Genomic DNA, 21,111 nt, shown 5'->3' with positions numbered 1-21,111 from the left:
CGGGCTTGCCTGCTCCAGAAAGTGCCCTGTGTTCTCAGCCCCGCCCGCCTCCATCACCACCTCCCTCCCCTGGCACTGACTTGCCCTGGCAGGGGAAGCTACCGTGTGCGCAAATACCCCAGCCGCAAATACCCCAGCCAATCACCTGCCAGACGCCAGGCGCTCAGGGCAGGACCTGGACCCACTCATCCCAGCTGCCCTGGGTTTGTCCACCACAGGGCCCAGGCAGACTGGGAACATGCTTGAGAGGGACAACAGTGTTAGGCCCAGTCCTGCAAAGCCAGGCGAGGGCTTCTGGGCCCGGACTTCTAGAAACAGCAGGGCATGAAGCCCACTAGCCAAGGGCCTGGACTGTGGTCTCAGACAGGCCCTCTCTTTGGTCAGTTGGTAAGAGACAGATGGTAAGGTGGACAGGAAATGCCTCCACGTAGGCAGTTAGAGAGGCACCAGCTGCCCACAGCTCGTGGGGCCCTTAGGAAATGGAGGCGATGCTTCCACACCTGCCCATCGCACACACCAGAGTCTTCACCATGGCACGTCCCTGATCTCTTATTTTGAGCTACAGCCGGAACAGTCTTTGTCATCCTTCCATAAGATGTCTGACTCCTAGCCGGGCGCTATGGCTTGGGATCCTGAGGCAGGAGGTTTGGGAGTTCAAGGCCTGCCTCAGCAATTTAGCAAGGCCCTAAGCAACTCAGTGAGACCCTCTATCAAAATAAAAAATGAGGGCTGGGGATATAGCTCAGTTGGTAAAGTGCTTGCCTCGCTGCCCAAGGCCTTGGGTTTGATCCCCAACACCACAAAAAAATAAATAATAAAAAGTTAAAAGGTCTGGGGTGTGGCTCAGTGGTTAAGTGCCTCTGGGTTCAATCCCTTGTACAAAAAAAAAAAGATGTCAGACTCCTTTCGCCCTTGCCTGGGGCTGCCCTCCGCACCCTAGGGCCAGGCACCTGCCTCCCACACAGAGCGAGACCCACAGAACCTTGCACCTATCTCTTCAGGTCCCTCAGGCTCTCAGCTTGCCACCCATGTCCTGGCAGGATCCACGCCCACCGTGCAGGTCACCCCTCAGCTGGAGACCAAGAGCATTGGGGCCAGTGTTGAGTTCCACTGTGCCGTGCCCAGCGACGCGGGCACCCAGCTTCGTTGGTTCAAGGAAGGGGGCCAGCTGCCTCCTGGCCACAGCGTGCAGGATGGGGTGCTCCGGTGAGTGCTGGTGGGTCAGGGTAGGGCTCAGACCCCCCAGCCCACGACTCAGCTGGGCCCTCAACCCAAAGCAATGTCCTTGCGCAAGTCACTTTACCTTTCTGAGCCTCAGTGTTCTCAGCCCAAGAGTGAGTTGTAGAAGACGGAAACACGTCCTCTCCAGCACCTAGCCCTCGCTTGACGTTTGGGAGACCCCCAGTAGCGGTGGCCCATGTCTGCACTGGTGGTTTGTTTTTTTTTTTTAGGAGGGTGGGTACCGAGGATTGATCTCAGGGGCACTCGACCCCTGAGCCTCATCCCCAGCCCTATATTGTATTTTATTTAGAGACAGGGTCTCACTGAGTTGCTTAGTGCCTTCTTTTTTTGCTGAGGCTGGCCTTGAACTCAGTGATCCTCCTGCTTCAGCTCCCAAGCCACTGGGATTACAGGCGTGTGCCACCGGGCCCAGCTGCACTGGTATTAGTGGACGAAGGAGAATAGCTGTGGGGCCAGACATGGACCCATGATCGAGGGAAGAAGGCCTTTGTCTGCAGTGGGGTGGTGCCCCACCTGCTCACCTCTAGTGCTCACAGGGGGGCTGGCAGCCGGCCCTGGCTTCCTATCAGGGTGAGCCCTGAACTCTCTGTGATCTCGGAGCATCCTCAATGGGTGTGACTCCCTCAATCCTTTTTCCTTACAGAATCCACAACCTAGACCAGAGCTGCCAAGGGACATATGTTTGCCAGGCCCATGGGCCTTGGGGACAGGCCCAGGCCAGTGCCCAGCTGGTTGTCCAAGGTAGGGAAGTCCCGACCTTCATGTGAAAGGATGAAGTAAATCATGGGACCTGCTTGCTGGAGGCCAGCATGGCGTAGGGGCCCTTGTTCAGATTGCAAGGGAGGAAGGAGGGCGGGGTGGGCCTAGTGGCCACAGGATAGTAGCACACACACACACACAAAGAGCAGCATCATGGAATGGGGGAAAGCACATGCTGAGAGGGAGGAATGGCCAGGGTCCAGCTCTCCTGTTCCAGGCGGTGTGTGGCCTCCCCGGCCAGCTGACCTCTACCTCCTGCTCCCCAGCGCTGCCCTCGGTGCTCATCAACATCCGCACCACTGTGCAGACCGTGGTGGTCGGCCATGCCGTTGAGTTTGAGTGCCTGGCACTGGGTGACCCCAAGCCTCAGGTGACGTGGAGCAAAGTTGGAGGACACCTGCGGCCTGGCATCGTGCAGAGCGGAAATGTCATCAGGATCGCCCACGTGGAGCTGGCCGACGCAGGACAGTACCGCTGCACCGCCACCAACGCGGCCGGCACCACCCAGTCCCATGTGCTGCTGCTTGTGCAAGGTGAGGGCCAGCAGGGTCCTTGGTGGGGCTCGAGCGGAGCCAGCTCCTGACGCTGCCCTCCACCCCCCCCCCCCCGCCTGCCTTGCTCCTCCTCCCCGCTGTCCTGCGAATTTTCCTGTGGCCATATTTAAGGGGCAGATTTCATCACGAATGGTGGCAGGAGGGGGTGAAAGGGAGTGGCCCCTGGAGAGAGCTATGCCACGGGCATCAAGAGGGAAAAGGAGGAGCCGGGCCTGGTGGGACACGCCTGCAATCCCAGCTTCTCGGGAGGCCGTGAAGGGAGGATCTGGGTTCAAAGCCAGCCTCAGCAATGGCGAGGTGCTAACAACTCAGTGAGCCCCGACTAAACAAACAGTCCTAAACAGTCCCCTCATCTGTAAAACAGACATGGCTCCTCCCTCAAGGGATGGTGTGAGGATTAGATGGGGCAGGGCCCAGGCTGGGCACACACACAGTGGCTGTCATCATGCCAATGGCCGTGTCTTTCCCCCCAGCCTTGCCCCAGATCTCCACACCACCAGAGGTGCGTGTGCCCGCCGGCTCTTTGGCTGTCTTCCCCTGCATGGCCTCCGGCTACCCGACTCCTGACATCACCTGGAGCAAGGTAAATGCTGGGCAGGGACCTGGGCGGGGCCTGCCTCACTGGCCATCTCAGCACCCCCAGGGCCTGGCACATACCTGGCGAGTGAAGTGGGCCTGGGGCAGGACGGGAGGCACCCACGGCAGACATGGCCAAGGCCAGGTGCTCAGGGCCACGTTTGCAGGTGGACGGCCACCTGCCCCCCGACAGCCGCCTGGAGAACCACATGCTCGTGCTGCCCTCCGTGCGGCCCCAGGACGCAGGCACCTACGTCTGCACCGCCACCAACCGCCAGGGCAAGGTCAAAGCCTTTGCCCATCTGCAGGTCCCAGGTGAGACAAAGCCCCCAGAGTGGGCAGTGCCCCACCCACTCCCTAGAGGGCATCCTAACGTACTCTGTGCCCACAGAGCGGGTGGTGCCCTACTTCACCCAGACCCCCCACTCCTTCCTGCCGCTGCCCACCATCAAGGATGCCTACCGGAAGTTTGAGGTCAAGGTCACCTTCCGGCCAGACTCAGCTGATGGTGAGCAGCAGAGAGTGGGTCTGGGGCTGGCCTGGGAGGGGACCTGTGGCAGCCCCCAGTCCTGCCCTCTGGGAGGGGACACCTGCAGAGCCCCCAGGCCACAGGCCCCTGCTCTGGGGACCCTCTCCTGCCTCTTCTCCTCACCGCTCCTCCTCTGCGCTATCCCCGCCTCCCAGAGCCTCTCTGCCATTGGCACCTCAGTGCCCAGCCCTCCTGTCCCATCTGCTCCTTCTCCCTCTGCCGTCTCTCACCCATTCCTCCTCTCTCTCTCGTCTCTCCCGGGTCTCTGACTCTCCCTGGCCAGGCCTCCTTCTCTACTCGGGTGAGTCTCTGGTCCCTCGCCTCCTGCAGGTGGAAGCTCCCGGGTGCATGACGCCACTTTCTGTCTGTCTAGCGGCTCGCAGCAGGGCCTTCAGTGTAGGGCCCCCATCCCGTGAGAGGTCTCTGGCCACATGAGGTGTGCCAAGAGGAGGGGCCGGAGTCCCTTAGAAAGGCGCTGGAGCTTGGGTCATTGGAAGGCGGGTGTGACGGGAGCCTGTGGTGACACGCTGTCCCTGCCCAGGGATGTTGCTGTACAACGGGCAGAAGCGGACCCCGGGGAGCCCCACCAGCCTGGCCAGCAGGCAGCCCGACTTCATCTCCTTCGGCCTCGTGGGCGGAAGACCCGAGTTCCGGTGAGACCCTCCCCCTCTTCCCCGGGGACTAGATACAGGACCTTGGTCCTGCAAACCCATTCCCATCAGCCATGAGCAGAAAGGCAAGGTCGTCTCGGAAAGACCCAGAGCAGTGAAGCCAGGCCGGGCTGTGGGTCCTGGAGCCGGGAAACAGCCAGAGCTCTGGGCTGCTGGGTACAGCTCTGGGGAAAGGGCAGAGGGAGGAAGACCTGGGGAAGGTCAGGGACAGGCTGGCTGGGGCAGTGCCAGGAGGACAAGGCACGAACGGGAGCAGCCCTCCTTACAAGCCCTGTGCCTCCTCTCTCCCACCCTGGCGCTGCCCACCGAGCAGGTTTGATGCAGGCTCTGGCATGGCCACCATCCGCCACCCCACCCCGCTGGCCCTGGGCCAGTTCCACACGGTGACCCTGCTGCGCAGCCTCACCCAGGGCTCACTGATTGTGGGCAACTTGGCCCCAGTTAATGGGACCTCCCAGGTGAGACGACAGCCCCCCACTCAGGCCCCCCACTCCTGGCCCCCTGCCCGCCCCTGCCCAGGCCGTCGGCCGCCCCTGACGCCCCCACCTTCCCAGGGCAAGTTCCAGGGTCTGGACCTGAACGAGGAGCTGTACCTGGGCGGGTACCCCGACTACGGTGCCATCCCCCACGCAGGGCTGAGCAGCGGCTTCGTAGGTAAGGCAGGACCCCCAGGAGCCTGCGGGGCACGGTGGCTGTGGCCCCCTGGCTCATGCTGCCCTCTGCCCCCAGGCTGTGTCCGGGAGCTGCGCATCCAGGGTGAGGAGACCATCTTCCAGGACCTCAACCTCACTGCGCACGGCATCTCCCACTGCCCCACGTGCCGGGACCGGCCCTGCCAGGTCCTGCCATGCCCACACCCCCCCCCCGCTGCCCTGAGTCCTGCAGGGAGGGGAGAAGGACGGGGGCGTCCTTGGCCTGACCTCTGGGGGCTGATTTTCAGAACGGGGGCCAGTGCCAGGACTCGGAGAGCAGCAGCTACGTGTGCGTCTGTCTGTCTGGCTTCACAGGGAGCCGCTGCGAGCATTCCCAGGCCCTGCACTGCCACCCCGGTGTGTGCCCCGCCCTGCCCATCACCCTGGGTGCTGGCCTCCCCTCCTGCTGCCCCTTTGTACCCACCCCCTCCCCAGCCTCTGGGGAGCTCCCACCTCTCACCATTCCTGCCCAGGAACTGAACTCTTCCCTTCGCAGCCCCCCAGGTTCTCTCCCCGGCCGGTCACTGCTCCTGGGTCCCTGCCACCTCCCCATCTTATTACCCAGGAGCCGGTCACCCTACACGGTTACCCAAACGTGGTCTTTTTTTGCGGGGGCGGTGGCCAAGTACAGTCTCAGAGAGCCCCAAGCACAGTCACTTCTTCACGCCCGGCTGTCCCCGCCGTGCAGCCTCTTCTGGCCCCATCCCTCCTCCCTCACGCCCTGGGCGGCCCTCTCAGCTGGCCTGGCCCTAGGAAGCCAAGCCCCAGGGTGCAAAGGACAGGGCTCAGACCTCAGTGTCCTCACGGCCCCTGTGCTCCCCAGAGGCCTGTGGGCCCGACGCCACCTGTGTGAACCGGCCCGATGGCCGAGGCTACACCTGCCGCTGCCACCTGGGTCGCTCGGGGGTGAGGTGTGAGGAAGGTGAGTGGAATCAGGTGTGACACCCACAGGGTCTCAGTGATGGCTGTGGAAGCTGGCCAGGCACTCAGAGGCCAGACTGAGCCCTGCAGGGGATAGTTATTCCCCGGAAGACCTCAGATCGGCTGCGCAGGGTGGCGCACGCCTATGATCCCAGCAGCTCAGGAGGCCGAGGCAGGAGGATCGCAATGTAAAGCCAGCCTCAGCAGTTTAGTGAGACCTTGTCTCTAAAAAATAATATAAAAAAGGACTGGGGATGTGGCTCAGTGGTTAAGCACCCCAGGGTTCAATCCCCGGTACCCAAAAGAAAAAAATCTCAGATCCCTTGGCCATGCTGTCTCATACTTGCAGCCTGAACCCCTTACCTGTGCCCCCACCCAGAATGGCTAACTTATTGGTGGTCCCTACAGTCTGATCTGCTGCCCCAGGGCCAGGGCTGCTGGGCACTGCAGCCACATGTTCCTGAGCCTCTCTGGGTTGAGGACTTAGGGGTACTGGGGTCCCAGGGTAAGACTGAGTAGCTGTCCTGGATGAGACCTGGGACTCCACTGTCCCCACTGCCCCTGGCTGACCTGTGACCACTACAGGTGTGACAGTGACCACACCGTCCATGTCGGGCGCTGGCTCCTACCTGGCGCTGCCCGCCCTCACCAACACACACCACGAGCTGCGCCTGGATGTCGAGTTCAAGCCGCTGGCACCAGAAGGCATCTTGCTGTTCAGTGGGGGGAAGGCCGGGCCTGTGGAGGACTTTGTGTCCCTGGCCATGGTCAGCGGCCACCTGGAGTTTCGCTATGAGTTGGGGTCAGGTAAGTACCTGGTACCAAATGCAGGTGAGGCTCTGGGCGCCAAGCCCTGTGTCCTCTTTTGGCTCTCGTGCCCCAAGGAGGCGCTAAGGAGCAAATTCAGGAACCAACGCGCCGCTGCCCCTATCCCTGCACGTTTCCCGTGTGTGGCCTTCAGCAGCCCCTGGTTCCTCCATGGGCAGCCCCTGAGGAGGTCAGAAGCTCCCCTGTATGTGGGGGGACCAGAACCCTGGTGCCCAGCTCCACCTGGCGCTCTCCCCAGGTCTGGCTGTCCTGCGAAGCACGGAGCCGCTGGCCCTGGGCCGCTGGCACCGCGCGTCCGCAGAGCGTCTCAACAAGGACGGCAGCCTGCGGGTGGACGGCGGGCGCCCCGTGCTGCGCTCCTCCCCCGGCAAGAGCCAGGGCCTCAACCTGCACACCCTCCTCTACCTGGGCGGCGTGGAGCCCTCAGTGCCGCTCTCCCCGGCTGCCAACGTGAGCGCCCACTTCCGCGGCTGCGTGGGCGAGGTGAGGAACCGCCTGTGAGGACGAGCAGGAGGGGAGGGGACAGACTGGGCCAACCTGCAGCTAGCCCTGGTCTGGGGCCACTCTCCCCCCCCCGCTCCCCCCCCTGCACCTTGGTTTTCCCCTCCATAAAATGGGGATAATAGACAGCACGGTGGCACAGCCTGTGACCCCAGCGGCTCTGGAGGCTGAGGCACGAGGATCGTAGGTTCAAAGCCAACCTTAGCAATGAGGAGGCGCTAAGCAACTCAGTGAGACCCTGTCTCTAAAATATAAATTAAGGCTGGGGTGGGGCTCAGTGGTGGAGTGCCTCTGAGTTCAATCCCTGGTACCCCCCCAAAAAATGATATATATAGGAATGCTAACCCTCACTTGGAAGGACCGTGCTGGGCATCGGCAGGGTGGACAGGTGTTCTTGGCGCCTGGTTCCCAGCTGCCCTCCGCTGTGCCCTTCTCTCTGCTGCCTCATCCATCTGCATCCCTTTAGTCCCTCCGTGTCTCTGTGCCCGCAGGTGTCTGTGAATGGCAAGCGGCTGGACCTCACCTACAGCTTCCTGGGCAGCCGGGGCATCGGGCAGTGCTACGACAGCTCCCCCTGTGAGCGCCAGCCCTGCCAGCACGGCGCCACGTGCATGCCCGCTGGCGAGTACGAGTTCCAGTGCCTGTGTCAAGACGGCTTCAAAGGTGCAAGAGCTGCCCCGGGGCGTTGGGGACACAGGTGGTCAGCGGCACCTCTAGCTCCTGCCCACCTACCCACCTCTGCCCTGGCCTGCAGGAGACCTCTGTGAGCACGAGGAGAACCCCTGCCAGCTCCAGGAGCCCTGTCTGCATGGGGGCACCTGCCAGGGCACCCGCTGCCTCTGTCTCCCTGGCTTCTCTGGCCCACGCTGCCAACAAGGTACCAGGCCTGGCTTCTGTCCACCTCCCTCTGGGGCCCAGGGGCTGGACACCCCAGGTGTCTGTACCCACCAGTTAGAACCTGCCCTTCCCCACAGGCTCTGGACATGACGTGGCAGAGTCCGAGTGGCATCTTGAAGGCAGTGGGGGTAACGGTATGTACTTGCTATGGCCAGCCAGAGCAGCCATTGTCCCATCGGTTACCCACACCCTCAATTCCACCTCTAAACAAAACAAGCCTTGGAGGGACTTGCCAGGCGCAGTGCTGTGCGCCTGTAATCCCAGTGGCTCTGGAGGCCGAGGCAGGAGGATCACAAGTTGAGCAGTTTTCCTGGGTGCTTGGTAGAGAGTAGCAGAGTGTCCTGCCCTTGCACCTGCCAGGCCTGTGCTGCCCGCTGGCTTGCCGGTGGGTCTGAGTGGGTGGTGTTGGGGTGGTGTGGCCCTGGAGCCAGCGGGCCCAGGTTGCAGGCTTCCCACCTGTAAGCCAAGGATCACCTGGGCTCGGAACAGCCCGGGGCCAGGGACTGGGGCAGCCAGCTGTCCCTGTTTGCTGAGGACTAAGGGTTTCAGAAGCTGTGGGGCTTTGAGGGCTCAAGTCAGACAGACCCTGGTCAACAGGGATCGGGCCCACCCGCCATGGACCCTGTCAGCTGCAGGATGTAAGAAACACAGGATTTCAAAGGAAACTGGCTAGACTGAAATGAAGTTATCAAACCACTTTTTAGATTTGCAACAACGTGCTTCTTTATTAGCACATTCAACAGCAGGGTCTTGTGGTGGTCTGAAGAGCTACTGTTGTTTTCAAAACAGCAGGAACAGAAACAATATTTTAAAACATTTGCAGCTAAACAAAATGGCTACTCTAAGGTGATAAGCAAATATTAGTGACAGTCACAGGCCCCACTACTACTGCTCTGGTTGGTCACCTCCATCCCTGGTTGAAGAAGTACCAGGAAGACGCACAGAGAGGCAGAGTTTCCCCTCCCAGTTCACAGACCCCTAAAGGTGTTGATGGCCCCTCTGCCTGCCCAGGTGTCTGGGTATCAGGGACCGCAGGGTCCGAGCCCCCGGCAGTGGGGTGGGGGGGGTCAGGGAACCCCCGGGGACCTGATGGGAGCAGGTGTGTCCCCACTCCCACCTCACCTCGCAGATGCCCCCGGGCAGTACGGAGCCTACTTCCACGACAACGGCTTCCTCTCCCTGCCCAGCCGCGTCTTCTCCAGGAGGTAAGAAGGTGTTGGTTGGGACAGCCTGCAGACCCAGGGGGAGGACAGGAGTCTCAGGTTTCTGTCCTCTCCCCCTCTCCTCCACCACAGCCTGCCTGAAGCACCCGAGACTGTGGAGCTGGAGGTTCGGACCAGCACGGCCAGCGGCCTCCTGCTCTGGCAGGGCGTGGTGAGTGGGCACTGGCCCTGAGTCTCGGGACTCCTGGGCAGAGGCTGGCCTCCTGGAGGCCGGGGCAGAGGGGAGAGAGGAAGGTAAAGGCCCCCGCCTTAGAGGACCTCGGCTTTCTAGGCTGGGGACCCTAGAGACCCTGTGCTTCCTTGGCAGGAGGTGGGAGAGGCCGGCCACAGCAAGGACTTCATCAGCCTCGGACTGCAGAATGGGCACCTGGTCTTCAGGTGAGTCCTGGCCCCTCCCACAGGCAGCTGCCACTCCCAGAGCCCCCCGCAACACTGTGCCCACCCTTGCCAGCCGCACCTCCAGTCCTGCCCCAGCTCACGCCTTCACGGCCTGTGTCCCCACAGCTACCAGCTAGGCAGCGGGGAGGCCCGCCTGGTCTCTGAGGACCCCATTAATGACGGCGAGTGGCATCGTGTGACAGCACTGCGGTAAGGATGTGCCCAGTGGGCACCGGAGATAAGGGCCCACGGTGCTTCAAGGGGACAGGATGCCCATGATGCCCAGAGAGGTAGCGCTGAGCTTGGGAGGCCGAGTGTGGAGCAGGGGCAGCTCCTGGCAGGCTCAGGGAAGGCCCTGGAGGCGGAGGCCGCGAGAGGGAAGACCCTGGAGCAGGCTCGGGTGGGGTTCGCGGCCTGCTCTCTAGAGGGAGGCGCTGGGAGCAGGCGGGGGCTTGTCTGGAGCCTGCGGTGGGGGGGAGGGTTACTGTGGTTGGGAATTCGGGGCGAGGGCCTAACCCAGTTCCACCGCAGAGAGGGCCGGCGAGGCTCCGTCCAGGTCGATGGCGAGGAGCTGGTCAGCGGGCGGTCCCCAGGCCCTAATGTGGCAGTCAACACCAAAGGCAGCGTCTACATCGGTAAGTCCCGTGCTGGGCCTTCTGCTGGCAGGGGAGGGAGCTGCCCCCTGCAATGCTGGAGTCCCCTGGAGTCCCCTGGCCTGCTGGGCTCCTGGGCTTCTGCAGCCAACAGGTCCTCTTACTCCACTCCCCACAGGCGGAGCCCCGAACGTGGCCGCGCTGACCGGGGGCAGGTTCTCCTCGGGCATCACGGGCTGTATCAAGAATCTGGTCCTGCACTCGGCCGGGCCTGGCGCGCCACCCCCGCAGCCCCTGGACCTGCAGCACCGCGCCCAGGCGGGGGCCAACACACGCCCATGCGCCTCCTAGGCACCTGCTGCCCCACACGGACTCCGGGCAGGGCCCCCGCCAACCACATCGAGTATATTATTATTAATATTATTATGGTGAATTTTTTGTAAGAAACCGAGGCAATGCCACGCTTTGCTGCTACGCCCTGGGCTGGACTGGAGTGGGCACGCCACCCCCCCACACGTGGACAGGGCCGCAGGCGGGTGGGCGGGCAGGCAGGAGGGGAGTAGGTTGCCTCGGAAGGCCACCAGGACTCGGGGCCGGCACGGGGGCTGGGTGGAACTGCCCCTGCTCTTCTGCCCACAGGGGGCTTCCCATCATAGAGTTGGGGTGCCATCTGGGCCGCCCTTGGGCACCCCTTCTTCCACAGAGAGCAAACCTTAGCTCACCACCTGGGGCCTAAGAGCAGGCGCCTCAGTGGCCGTGCCCACCTCTCTCCAGAGCTCTTCAGTGCCCCCTGTGGAACCTGCCTCCTCCTAGACAGCAGGGCCACCTGCCCCGGCAGCCTCCCCCCAAGCCCTCCGGCCTGCACCCCACCCCAACACCCAGCCCAGGGCCCTGCCCTCAGGGGCTGCAAGGGAAACCCCTTCCAACTCTCACTGGCAGCTGCCACAGGCAGAGGCCACCCTGAGAGGCCTCCTGCCACACCAGGCCACACCCCCCACTCATCTGGAGGTGAAGGCCCAGGGATGTGGGGGAGCCTTTGGTCAGGAGGAGCAGTGCCTTGGGCGGGGGAAGCGAGACTCCTGACTGGAGGGAGAGGAGGGGAAGTGACCGCGCTGCCCGCCTGAGAGCCTCAGGACCCAGCGGGGTCAGCGGGCCCTGGACTGTGGCATTGGACCCCTGGCCTCAGGGTCCTACAAGGGACCCTGCTGTGGTCTTTGTCTTGATTTTTCTTAATAAACGGTGCTATCCCCGCCAGGGGTCTCCTGTGTCTTTGACCAGTCCTGACCGGGCTGCACCTGAGGGTGGGCCAGGGTGGGCCGAGCTGGGCCACAGAGACCCTGGAGTGAAGCAGGGTGACCTCGGTGAGCAAACCCCTCCCTGCCCTGCTCATGGAGTCGCACCCTTCCGTGATCCCACAGATAGGAGCCACGGCACAGCTGTCCCCCTTCCCCACGCCACGGGACCAGTTACTGTGTGTGCTTTAGCTCCTCACGACTGGGCAGCGGGACTTGCACTGTTCTCCAGAGGGGTAGACAGAGTCTCAGAGGGACAAGTGACCTGTCCAAGGCCCGCCAGCCAGCCAGGACTTGGAGCTCAGGGCGTGTCTGGCCCCAGAGCCCACTCTCGTCCCCAGACCCCCACAGCCTCTCTAGGGACGGTCTCCCGATCCTGGAAGGCCAGCCCACTCTGCCGTAGCCCCCCAGGGGCAACCCGGTCAGGACACATGTGGCAGATGTTGCAGGGTGCACTGCGTCGGAGGCGGAGGCCATGGACCCCAGGTTCCCAGGCCAGCCAGCCCAGGGAGCAGCAGCACCACAGGAGGCCCACGAGGAGGCCAGCAGAGGCCAGCAGCAGAGAGGAGGCCAGCGCCATCCCGTGTAACCCAGGGCCTGCCAAGAAAAAGGGAGTCCAGTTAGCCACAGCCTGGGCCCACAGCCCCGTCCCCCTCACCTGAACAGGGACGAGTGTGGGAAGAGCAGGAATGCACGTCACCAACAGCCGTCTGTCTCTCTACCTTCCAAAGCTGCGTCCTGCTGGGCAGGGTTCCCGCTTCCTGAGGGGCTTGTCTGGGCCGTGATCTGGAGGGGGTCTGCAGAGCTGAGAGCCAGGGGCTCAGAGGCGTTGTCATGTGTGCTCCTGGTCCATCTGGGTACTGCAGAGGGACCTGCAGTGGGCAGTGACCGCTAGCATACAAGGGACCGCCCCTCCTGGGCACCTCCTCCTGCAGCCTCTGAGTTGGCCTCTCTGAGTGCTTCCGTTTTACAGGCTGAAGTCTCTTGCCAAGGTCACACGGTGGGAGGGGAGGAGGGGGCTTGGACGCCCCCATGTGGGAGCCACTCTGAGTGACTCGCATCTTCCATCCTGGAGAGGCTCTGACCGTCACATACCAGGCGAGCGCTCTTCCACTGAGCTGCAGCCCTAGCCCTGGTCACTACATTTCTATCAGTACATTTTGCAGTGACCTGGACGTTGTCCCAGTCCAGGAAGTTGAGGGCGTGTCTTCAGGTGTGGGCGGGTCACCCGTGGGGTCGAGCTACACTCATCTGTTCCTTTGTAATCCTACCCCTTTGACCTGTTTGGGATAGAATGTTGAAACGCCCTTTGTGTGTCCCCTTCTCTTACTGTGCCCTTGGGTATGGCCTTCCTAGATGTCAGGCAACCTGCTAGACTCAGCCCTCTGAAACCCGACCCCTTGCTGCATTTGAATGGTTTCTCCTCAATAAAAGGGGTCAGCGCACACGTGCCTGCACACTCTCTCTTTCTGCGGACCCTTAAGGTCAGAGGAGCAGTCACAGGACCCAAAGAAAAAGGTACCTCTGTCTCTTGTGAGGTCATTTCGTGCAGCCCAGTTCCCCTGCAGTGACCCTGACGCCCCCAGCCTGGCTCCCGAGCTCCTTCTCAGGAGGGGACAGTGCACAGGCGAACCAAGCACCTTCTGTGCCCTAAGCACCGCGCTCTGCAGGGCCCTGTCCCCGCAGTGCCTCCCCCCAGCTCCTGCCGACTCTGAATGGGCGTATCCCCCATCTCACAGAGAAGGACCCGGAGGCGTGGAGCGCGTTTCATTCTCCCCTCATCTGAACAGTGTTTCCAGGCAGCCCCAGCTGCTCCAGGTTTTAGGGGAGGGACGAGGACAGATGGACAGAAAGTCCTTGGGCTGGGGCAGGAGGATCAGGAGTTGAGAGCCAGCCCAGCAACTTACCGAGGCCCTAAGCATCTCAGTGAGCCCTTGTCTCTAAATAAAATATTTAAAAAGCGGGGGGGAGGGGAGCTGGGGACCCGGCTCAGTGGTTCAGAGCCTCCGGGTTCAATCCCTGGTGCCAAAAAAAGAAGAGTTAAGCCGAGACCTGGCCTGAGGCGAGGGGAGATCCTGAGAGCTCTGAAGAAGAGCCCCGGAGTGTTGTCTCTGCTTTGTGACCTTGAGCAAGACACGGACTCTCTCCAAGACCTCAGTGTCTCCACGATGATGGTTTTGAAGTGTCTCGAGGGTGATGAACCCAGGACCCTTGGACAGACGTCAGGCAGCCGGGTGAGGCCCCCCGGTTCCAATTACGCAGAACATCTCTCCTTTTGATGTCACCCGGTGCCAGGGCCCATCCGAGACGTTTGCCACTAGCCATCACGTACAAGCACTGAACTGGCTCCTCTCGGTGCTGCTCCCACTCTACCTGCTTCCGGCCTCCAGCTCTGCTACTGCCCGACTCCTCAGCCCTCCCTGGGGCTCCCCTGCCTCCTACCTCCTGCCTCCCCACCTCCTGCCCCAGAGCCTCCCTGGCAGCCGTTCTGCAGGGCCCAGGCCTCACCTGTCACTGACCTCTACAGCTGGCTGGTGGCCAGGAGCCCTGGTCACTGCCGTCACCACAGTTGTCCATGCCCCAGGGGTCACACACCAGGCTCGGTGGGATGCACCTGCCATTCTGACAGCGGAAATAGGCTCCACAGGGTCCTGAGGAGAGAGGGGATGGCTGGATGAGGATCCTGGATCCATAGGGTGTGTGGCCCTGTAGGGAGATGGGGGTGTGAGCAGAGGGCTGTCAGGAGCACCCAGACAGGAGCATGAGGACGGTCTCAAGGGCAGGAGGGGTCAGATGGATGAGGATGAGCCCGCTGGTGGTGGCAGCTAACACTGAGTTTCTGTTCTGTGCCAGGCAGGGTTCTAAGCGTCTCAGCCCAGCTTACTTAGTCCTCCCAGCAAACCCATGGAGTACATACTGCTGTTGGCCCCATTTAAGATAAGAAGACTGAAGCACAGAGAGGTTAAGTCCCCTGACCAAGGTCACACAGCTTGTATGTCAGTCTGAGGCAAGCTGGTTCTAAATCCTGTGCTCATTAATTAACACCGGCACATGGTGGTGCGGGTGGGTCTGCACACGTGTGCACACATGTTGAGTTTCTCAGTGAGCCTCACACCCCCAGCAAACCCTTGGATTTTACACTTGCCTTGCACTTGCCCTCAGCTCCTCCTGGAATTCTGTCTCCTGGCAGCCCCTGACCCATGCTCCTCACATCACTCAAGTGTGACCTTCCCCATCCTGAGGAAGCCCACCCCCCTCACCCATACTCCTCCCTCCCTCCTGATTTGGGTCCCCTGCAGCACTCGCTGCCATCTGCAGAGAGATTCACTGGCTGATTTGCTTATGGTCTCTCCCCACCCAGGTCAGTTGCTGGGGCAGGAAGCTACTGTTTTGTTCACTGCTCTATCCCTAAAGCCGAGGGCAGCCCGCAGCACATAGCAGGTGCTCAGCTAATACTCATTAATGAACAAACGAACAAACGTGCACACGGGAGAAAATGGCATGACTCTCTGCGCAGGGTCAGGCAGCCAGGTTGGCACACCTGGCAACCCGTGCAGTGGACGAAGCTAGCTCACCTGGGACTGACCAACACCACACTCAGCTGTGCACATGGGACCTGGGCCTGGCCAATCAGAGCATTCCCTTTTCTGGCTGCATCAATGGACACATGCCCCATGATCAGATTTGGCCTCAGGACTTTTGCTAGAACTGTAAGAAAACACACTCGCTCTCTATTTCCCGAGGGTGGAGCCGTAAGGGTGACTGTGGACTTGAAGCTACAGGGTCACTTTGTTGCCAAGTCAAAGAGGAGCTGCCTGAGATGGAAACCACACAGACTCACACTGTGCACCCACAGACGGAGAAAGGGAACGCAGAGACAGCGCCTGAACTCCTGGATCCAGCTAGACCTGAACCAATTCCTTAATATCCTACTTTTTGGAGCCCCTCCAAAACGGTAAAGAGCTGTGACTTTCGTGGCTCGAGGCCACAGAAGTGAGGGAGGAGGGGGCAGCTGATGTCCTCCCCACCGCAGGAGAGTTGTAACAGGACAGGAGCTTTGGCATCTAGAGCCTACAGGACCCAGAGAGGGGCCCTCTAGACGCTATTAGTCATGGCCCCAGGGATCTAGGGTACTTCATGAAGTTGCTGGGCAAGGGGGTACATGCCTGTAATTCCAGCAGTTCTGGAAGCTGAGACAGAAGGATCACAAGTTTAGGGACAGCCTCAGCAACTTAACGAGGCCCTCAGCAACTCAGTGAGAACCTGCCTCTAAATAAAAAATATAAAGGGCTGAGGATGTGTCTCATTGGTTGAGCGCCCCTGGGTTCAATCCCTGGTACAAAAAAAAAAAAAAATTATATATATATATATATATTTCTCATATAGTTTATCCCAGAGCCTGCAACTATGGTAGCAAAGGGGGTCTAAAATCCGAAATTCAGAGCATGCGCAATTCCAGGGAGGAAGAAAGTAGACATTTGACTAAGGGGACAAATGAGACTGGCATGGGTGGGCATGTTCCCACCAGCTCGCTGTGACAGGGCTGCCCAGGGCCCGCTGTCAAAGCCTGGTTCTTCCTGACCCTGTGCTGGCGCGCACAGGCCCCTGCCTGGCTGCTAAGTGCTCACCGTCCTGTTAGTCCTCTAACTGGGGATTTCCTGGGAATGGCCATAAAGCTTCCAGGCTTTGGGAGCTGATCTGCTCACCATCACTGCAGATGATGGGGACATCAGCAGGTGGCTGCCGTCCTAGGAGAACCCACCAGGGCTAAAACCTCAAACTCAGTTTAAACTGAAGAACATCCTCTAGCATGAAAGGCCAGCAGCTTGACTTGTGGGTGGGGAGGTCTCAGGCACCCAACCTTCTGGGCCAATTCCCACCCATGATGTGAGGGTAACAGTTCTGGCCAGAAGCCAGGTGCAGTAGCACGTGCCTGTGATCCCTGGGCCTGGGGAGGCTGTGGCACGAGGATCTCAAGTTTGAGGCCAGCTTCCACAAGGTAGTGAGAACATCTCAAAAATTTAAAAAATAATAATATCACTGGCCAGCATAGTTGCTGTGGGGCCTGCCGGAGCCCAGGGGACCACGCAGTGCTTAATGAATCAGGACCTTTAACTTCCCCTCCCAGGGGCCCCTGTTGCTTGAGTGTGTGTCCATAACTTGCAATCACCAGCGGCCTGACCATGCCCTCTGCAAACCTCTGAAGGGCTGAGCAGGAGAGAGGACCAGTGTGTGACTCGTTTAAGTGTGTAAGGTGGCACTTCCTGTGCATAGGTGTGTAGGACGTGAGTGGTGTGTTGCATGGTGGAGGGTCGGGTGTGCACTTGGTGAGCTGTGTGAGTGTGCATGGCTGTGCCCGCAGCTGTAGGGCGGGGTTCTTTGGGTCTGGAATGTCCCTCGCTGGGACACCCCACCCTGCCCCCTGGTCACCACCTCCTACCCTCTGTCAGGACCCACGGCCCTCCACCTTCTGTGCCCCCACCTTGCCCTGCTCTCTGCAGCCCGTGTGCTGGGCCCTCTCCTACCCTTCAGCCCCAACTCACCCAGCCGGAAAGAGGTGACTTCGCCCACAAAGTCCACGCGGGGCTGGCGGCCTCTAGTGACCAGGCGCAGCCCTAGGGAGCGTCCCGAGGATGCCACGGGGGCCGGGATGGTCAGGCCGCAGAGGGGAGGCCCCAGGGGCCGGGGCGCCCCCAGCGGCCCCTCGTAGAACTGCAGGTAGGAGCCGGGGGCGCACGGGTCTGCGGGCGCCAGGGAGGAGTTGGGCCCCCCGGCCCCCGAGGTCAGGCTGTAGACCAGGAAGAAGTGGAATTGGAAGCGGATTCTGTCGCCTGCGGCTGCTGCGTGCATCCAAAACCCGCAGTCCGTGTGCGGAGCCACGAAGTAGAACTTGCGGGACGCGGAGTGCGAGCGCAGCAGCAGCGCGTCCCCGCGCCACGCCTGCCCGCACAGGTCCACCAGGTCGGCTGCGGGGAAAGGCAAACCCCGGGTCAATTCCAAACCTGAGCCCTCTGTGACCCCAAGCAAGTGTCTCACCCTCTCCGAGCCTCAGTTTCATCAGGGAAAATGAGGATGATTAAGCAATCCCAGAATTTTGGTGAGGACTGAGCGATTTAGTTTAATTCAACTCCACAGCCCCTTATCCCACAGCCCTGGGTGTGTTTCAGAATTGTCCACAGCACAGAAAAAATGAAATTAACGCGATGTATGTATGTTCTATTAAGCTGCAGTCAAATGACATCCGCAGCAGCTCTCCGAGAGCAAATACCATCTCCAGCGCCCCCCACGGACAGTCACCCCAAGTGGGGCAGACAGGGGCGGTCCACAGCCGCGGGCCAGTCCCAGCCTAGTGCTGCACTGTGAATGTTGGAATCTCAACCAAAGGATTGTGGATGCGGACTGGTCAGGGGTCGGGCAGCACCTGGCAGTTAACAAGAGATACTTAAGTGTCAGCTACTACTATTACCTTATTCAAGGATGGAGTGGACACATTTGGGTGCTAAAGGGACTAAGTTTTATACTCCTAATCTTCTTTGCCAGGCTTAGGAACGGGCTTGTAACCTGGTTCTGAACAATGAGACTGAAGGAAGATCTGCTGGGAGACCCTAAGTTTCCTAGGTTTTCCTCCCCATAAAAAAGAGGGAGTGCTGTGTGGTGAGGAGTCCCTTTTTTCTTCAGGCTTCTGAAACAGTTGATTGAGGGTGTGATGTCTGGAGCTGCAACAGTCATCTTACAAGGTGAGGTGGTGAGAATCAGAGGGAAATGCTGACACAGTTGAGCTGCTGACTTAGCTCTGGAATCACCTACAGCCACCTTTTTTTTCCCCCCCAATACTGGGGATTGAACCCAGCCTTGCTTTCCACCAAGTTACAGCCCCAGTCTTTTTTATGTTTTGTGTTGAGCAGGGTTTCACTAAGTGGCTGAGGTTGGTCTTGAACTTTTGATCTTCCTGCCTGAGCCCTCCCTAATTACCAAGATTACAGGTGTGCGCCTCTGCGTCTAGCTTCAGCCTCTCGTAAGGGAAACAGTGTCTTTACGTTTAAGCTCCATCTAGTATGTTACTTAGAGACCAAAACATCCCCCTCTAATTGCGAGGATTAGATGAGAAAATGTGTAAGTGTCCACACTACGAAGATTTTTCTAAGCGCAGGGATGGAAGAGGAGGTGGGTAGCCCCGGCAAGGCGGGAGCTCCAGGGGGTGCTCCAGGACCGGCCAGGATGTTGGGCTTCACGGAGGAGGTCTTTCCCTGGCTCAGGGTGTGTCTGTGTAGACCTGCTGTTGTCAGAGCCTGCCTTGGAAGGAGGGAGTTCAGAAAGGGAAGAAATTGGGTCGGGGTCGTGGCTTAGTGCTAGGACTCTTCCCTAGTGTGGGGGAGGCACTGAGTTCGATTCTCAGCACCGCATATAAATAAGTAAAATCAAATTTAAAACGTGAGGAAATTGGAGCTGGGGTGGCGGACAAGCCCGTAAACCCAGCGACTTGGGAGGTTGAGGCAGGGGACACAAGTGCCAGGCCAACCAGGCAACTCAGTGAGACCCTGTCTCAAGATAAAAAACAAGGGCTGGGGATGTGGCTCAAGTGGTAGCGCACTCGCCTGGCATGCGTGCGGCCCGGGTTCGATCCTCAGCACCACATACAAACAAAGATGTTGTGTCCGCCAAAAACTAAAAAAGTAAATAAATAAATAAATATTAAAATTCTCTCTCTCTCACTCTCTCTTAAAAAAAAAAAAAAAGAAAAAAACAAAAAAGGGCTGGAGATATAACACCCCTGGGTTCAGTCCCCAGAAATAAATTTTTTATATAAGTAAAAGTAGAATAACCTTGTAAAGTTCGGGCGGGCAGAGCTCAGGGGAACTGTACTCGCCTAGCTGGGTGAGGCCCTGGTCCTTCTCTAGTATCAGGAAGGGAAAAGAAAAAATAGAGGAAGAAAAAGGAAAGAGTGAGTCGATTGGGCCACTCCCTGTGCCAGGCAGAGGGCCTGGTGTGGGGGACCTTGTCGTGTAGGCACAGTGGTGGTCCCTGATGCTTGTCCTCTTGTCCTTTTTAGGTCTGGGTAGGAACCAGGGCCGGCTCACCCCAGGCCTTGCCTCACCACCAGGCCTACCCAGCCCTTTGCTGCAGGACCCGAGACCTGGAGGGTTGAAGGATGAGGAGGAGCAGAGACGTGTCACAGGCAGGGTGCACGGGCACCTGATTCCCAAGCCACGATAGTTTGCATTTCAAGCAACTGTCCTGCCTGCCCCCAGGCCCCTGCTTCTGGGTGACTTGGAGCTCTGGCCTCTGGAAGGGTTTGGGGTGGACATGGGGATACCAAGCAAGACCGGGCACAGGGCTTCCCAGCCCCCTCCACTCAAGGGGGCCCAGTCCCTCGGGCTGAGTGTGGACTCGGGGGACACAGTCTCCAGAGTGACGGGGCTGAGCCTCCTGGGTGCTTTGGCTGGGCCCACACTCACCTGACTCCGGAGCGGACGCAGCCAGGGCGGCCATCCCCAGCAGGAGCAGCCTCCGGGGCAGGAGCAGCCCACAGGCGGCCATCCAGCAATGGTGCGCCCAGCAGCGGGCGACCTGAAGATCCTTGGGGCCACAGGGACGGGCCTAGCCCACTATGGGGCAGCTGGCAGGACACAAGGACAGGGAGGCACGTCCACCAGTGACTGTGGCTTCTACACTGTGGTCTCTGGGCTCCCCCTTCTAGACCCATCTCCTGTGGGACGGGATTGTGTCAAGGGTTGCCATGGAGATTTGGGGCCAGAATGGAGCCCTGGGAGAGGAGGTTGGGAGGACTTGGCTCACCCGTGCCAGACAGGAACCAGGAACTCAGATCCGGCCCAGCCACGGGCCTCTAGAGAGGGCCCCAGGCCAGGAGAGCTGTGGCCTTGGCCTTCAGACCCAGCTGGGGGGAGGCTGAAGATGCCCAAGGAGCCTCTCTGAGGGTCCAGAGAAGCGGCACGTGCAGAAGCAGCAGGGGACCAGGCAGCTGCTCCTTGACGGGCTGCGCTCCTGCCACACGGAGCAGGTCCCTTCTGCCCCAAGTGTTCTTCTCCACTGGTGTCCATGGCTGGTGTCTGCAGGTCATTGTGTCACGGCTCACATGTCACCGCCCCAGACCACTCTTTCCTGGCCTCTTGTCAATAGTGTTCCCTCGGGTCCCTCAATCCCAGCTCCCTGAAATGGCACCGGGTCCGCACTTTCTGGAACCATCATCATTGGTGGGTGTTGTCCTGTGGTGCCGGGGCCTCTATCCCGAGCCACAACCCCAGAGATGTTCCAATCAGCTCTCTCGCCACTGGGACCAAAAGGCCTGACAAGAGCGACTTTAGAGGAGGAGAAGTCTATTTGGCGCTCACGGTTCCCGAGGACTCAGTCCCTAGAGGACCAACTCCATGGCTCTGGCCCGAGGTGACACGGCAGACGTCATGGTGGGAAGGTATGGTGGAGGACAGCAGCTGACA

The 21,111-nt window shown here is 60.2% G+C and overlaps 2 protein-coding genes across 4 annotated transcripts in view; one reads left to right on the top strand and one right to left on the bottom strand.

The window, feature by feature from the left end:
• Positions 1-11,616, top strand: part of Hspg2 (heparan sulfate proteoglycan 2) — a 90,445-nt gene extending 78,829 nt beyond the window's left edge. For 2 of the 3 annotated variants that reach the window (XM_071617451.1, XM_071617450.1), the window contains exons 75-97: positions 1,002-1,206; positions 1,886-1,983; positions 2,268-2,534; positions 3,029-3,138; positions 3,299-3,446; positions 3,523-3,639; positions 4,202-4,313; positions 4,645-4,789; positions 4,886-4,985; positions 5,061-5,170; positions 5,272-5,380; positions 5,847-5,945; positions 6,530-6,751; positions 7,011-7,255; positions 7,765-7,936; positions 8,028-8,150; positions 8,248-8,304; positions 9,300-9,375; positions 9,466-9,544; positions 9,701-9,771; positions 9,898-9,981; positions 10,303-10,406; positions 10,543-11,616. In XM_071617451.1, the coding sequence (XP_071473552.1) occupies positions 1,002-1,206; positions 1,886-1,983; positions 2,268-2,534; positions 3,029-3,138; positions 3,299-3,446; positions 3,523-3,639; positions 4,202-4,313; positions 4,645-4,789; positions 4,886-4,985; positions 5,061-5,170; positions 5,272-5,380; positions 5,847-5,945; positions 6,530-6,751; positions 7,011-7,255; positions 7,765-7,936; positions 8,028-8,150; positions 8,248-8,304; positions 9,300-9,375; positions 9,466-9,544; positions 9,701-9,771; positions 9,898-9,981; positions 10,303-10,406; positions 10,543-10,715 (3,026 nt within the window). In that variant the 3' untranslated portion in view covers positions 10,716-11,616. The remainder of the gene's footprint in view (positions 1-1,001; positions 1,207-1,885; positions 1,984-2,267; positions 2,535-3,028; positions 3,139-3,298; positions 3,447-3,522; positions 3,640-4,201; positions 4,314-4,644; positions 4,790-4,885; positions 4,986-5,060; positions 5,171-5,271; positions 5,381-5,846; positions 5,946-6,529; positions 6,752-7,010; positions 7,256-7,764; positions 7,937-8,027; positions 8,151-8,247; positions 8,305-9,299; positions 9,376-9,465; positions 9,545-9,700; positions 9,772-9,897; positions 9,982-10,302; positions 10,407-10,542) is intronic. The other variant, XM_071617452.1, reaches the window with a different exon arrangement.
• Positions 11,617-11,957: 341 nt separating this feature from the next.
• Positions 11,958-20,194, bottom strand: Ldlrad2 (low density lipoprotein receptor class A domain containing 2). Its single transcript, XM_071618582.1, has 5 exons — positions 20,113-20,194; positions 17,200-17,622; positions 14,176-14,307; positions 12,379-12,528; positions 11,958-12,253 (listed from the first exon to the last, which is right to left on the bottom strand). Exons 1-5 carry the CDS (start codon positions 20,192-20,194, stop codon positions 11,958-11,960), a joined length of 1,083 nt encoding a protein of 360 aa, XP_071474683.1.
• Between the last annotated feature and the right edge of the window lie 917 nt (positions 20,195-21,111).

The sequence above is a fragment of the Marmota flaviventris genome, chromosome 10 (genome assembly GCF_047511675.1).
Source record: "Marmota flaviventris isolate mMarFla1 chromosome 10, mMarFla1.hap1, whole genome shotgun sequence".
NCBI classification, from domain to species: domain Eukaryota; kingdom Metazoa; phylum Chordata; class Mammalia; order Rodentia; family Sciuridae; genus Marmota; species Marmota flaviventris.
The sequence above is the reverse complement of the archived record's forward strand: the minus strand, read 5'-3'. Positions and strand labels throughout refer to the sequence as shown.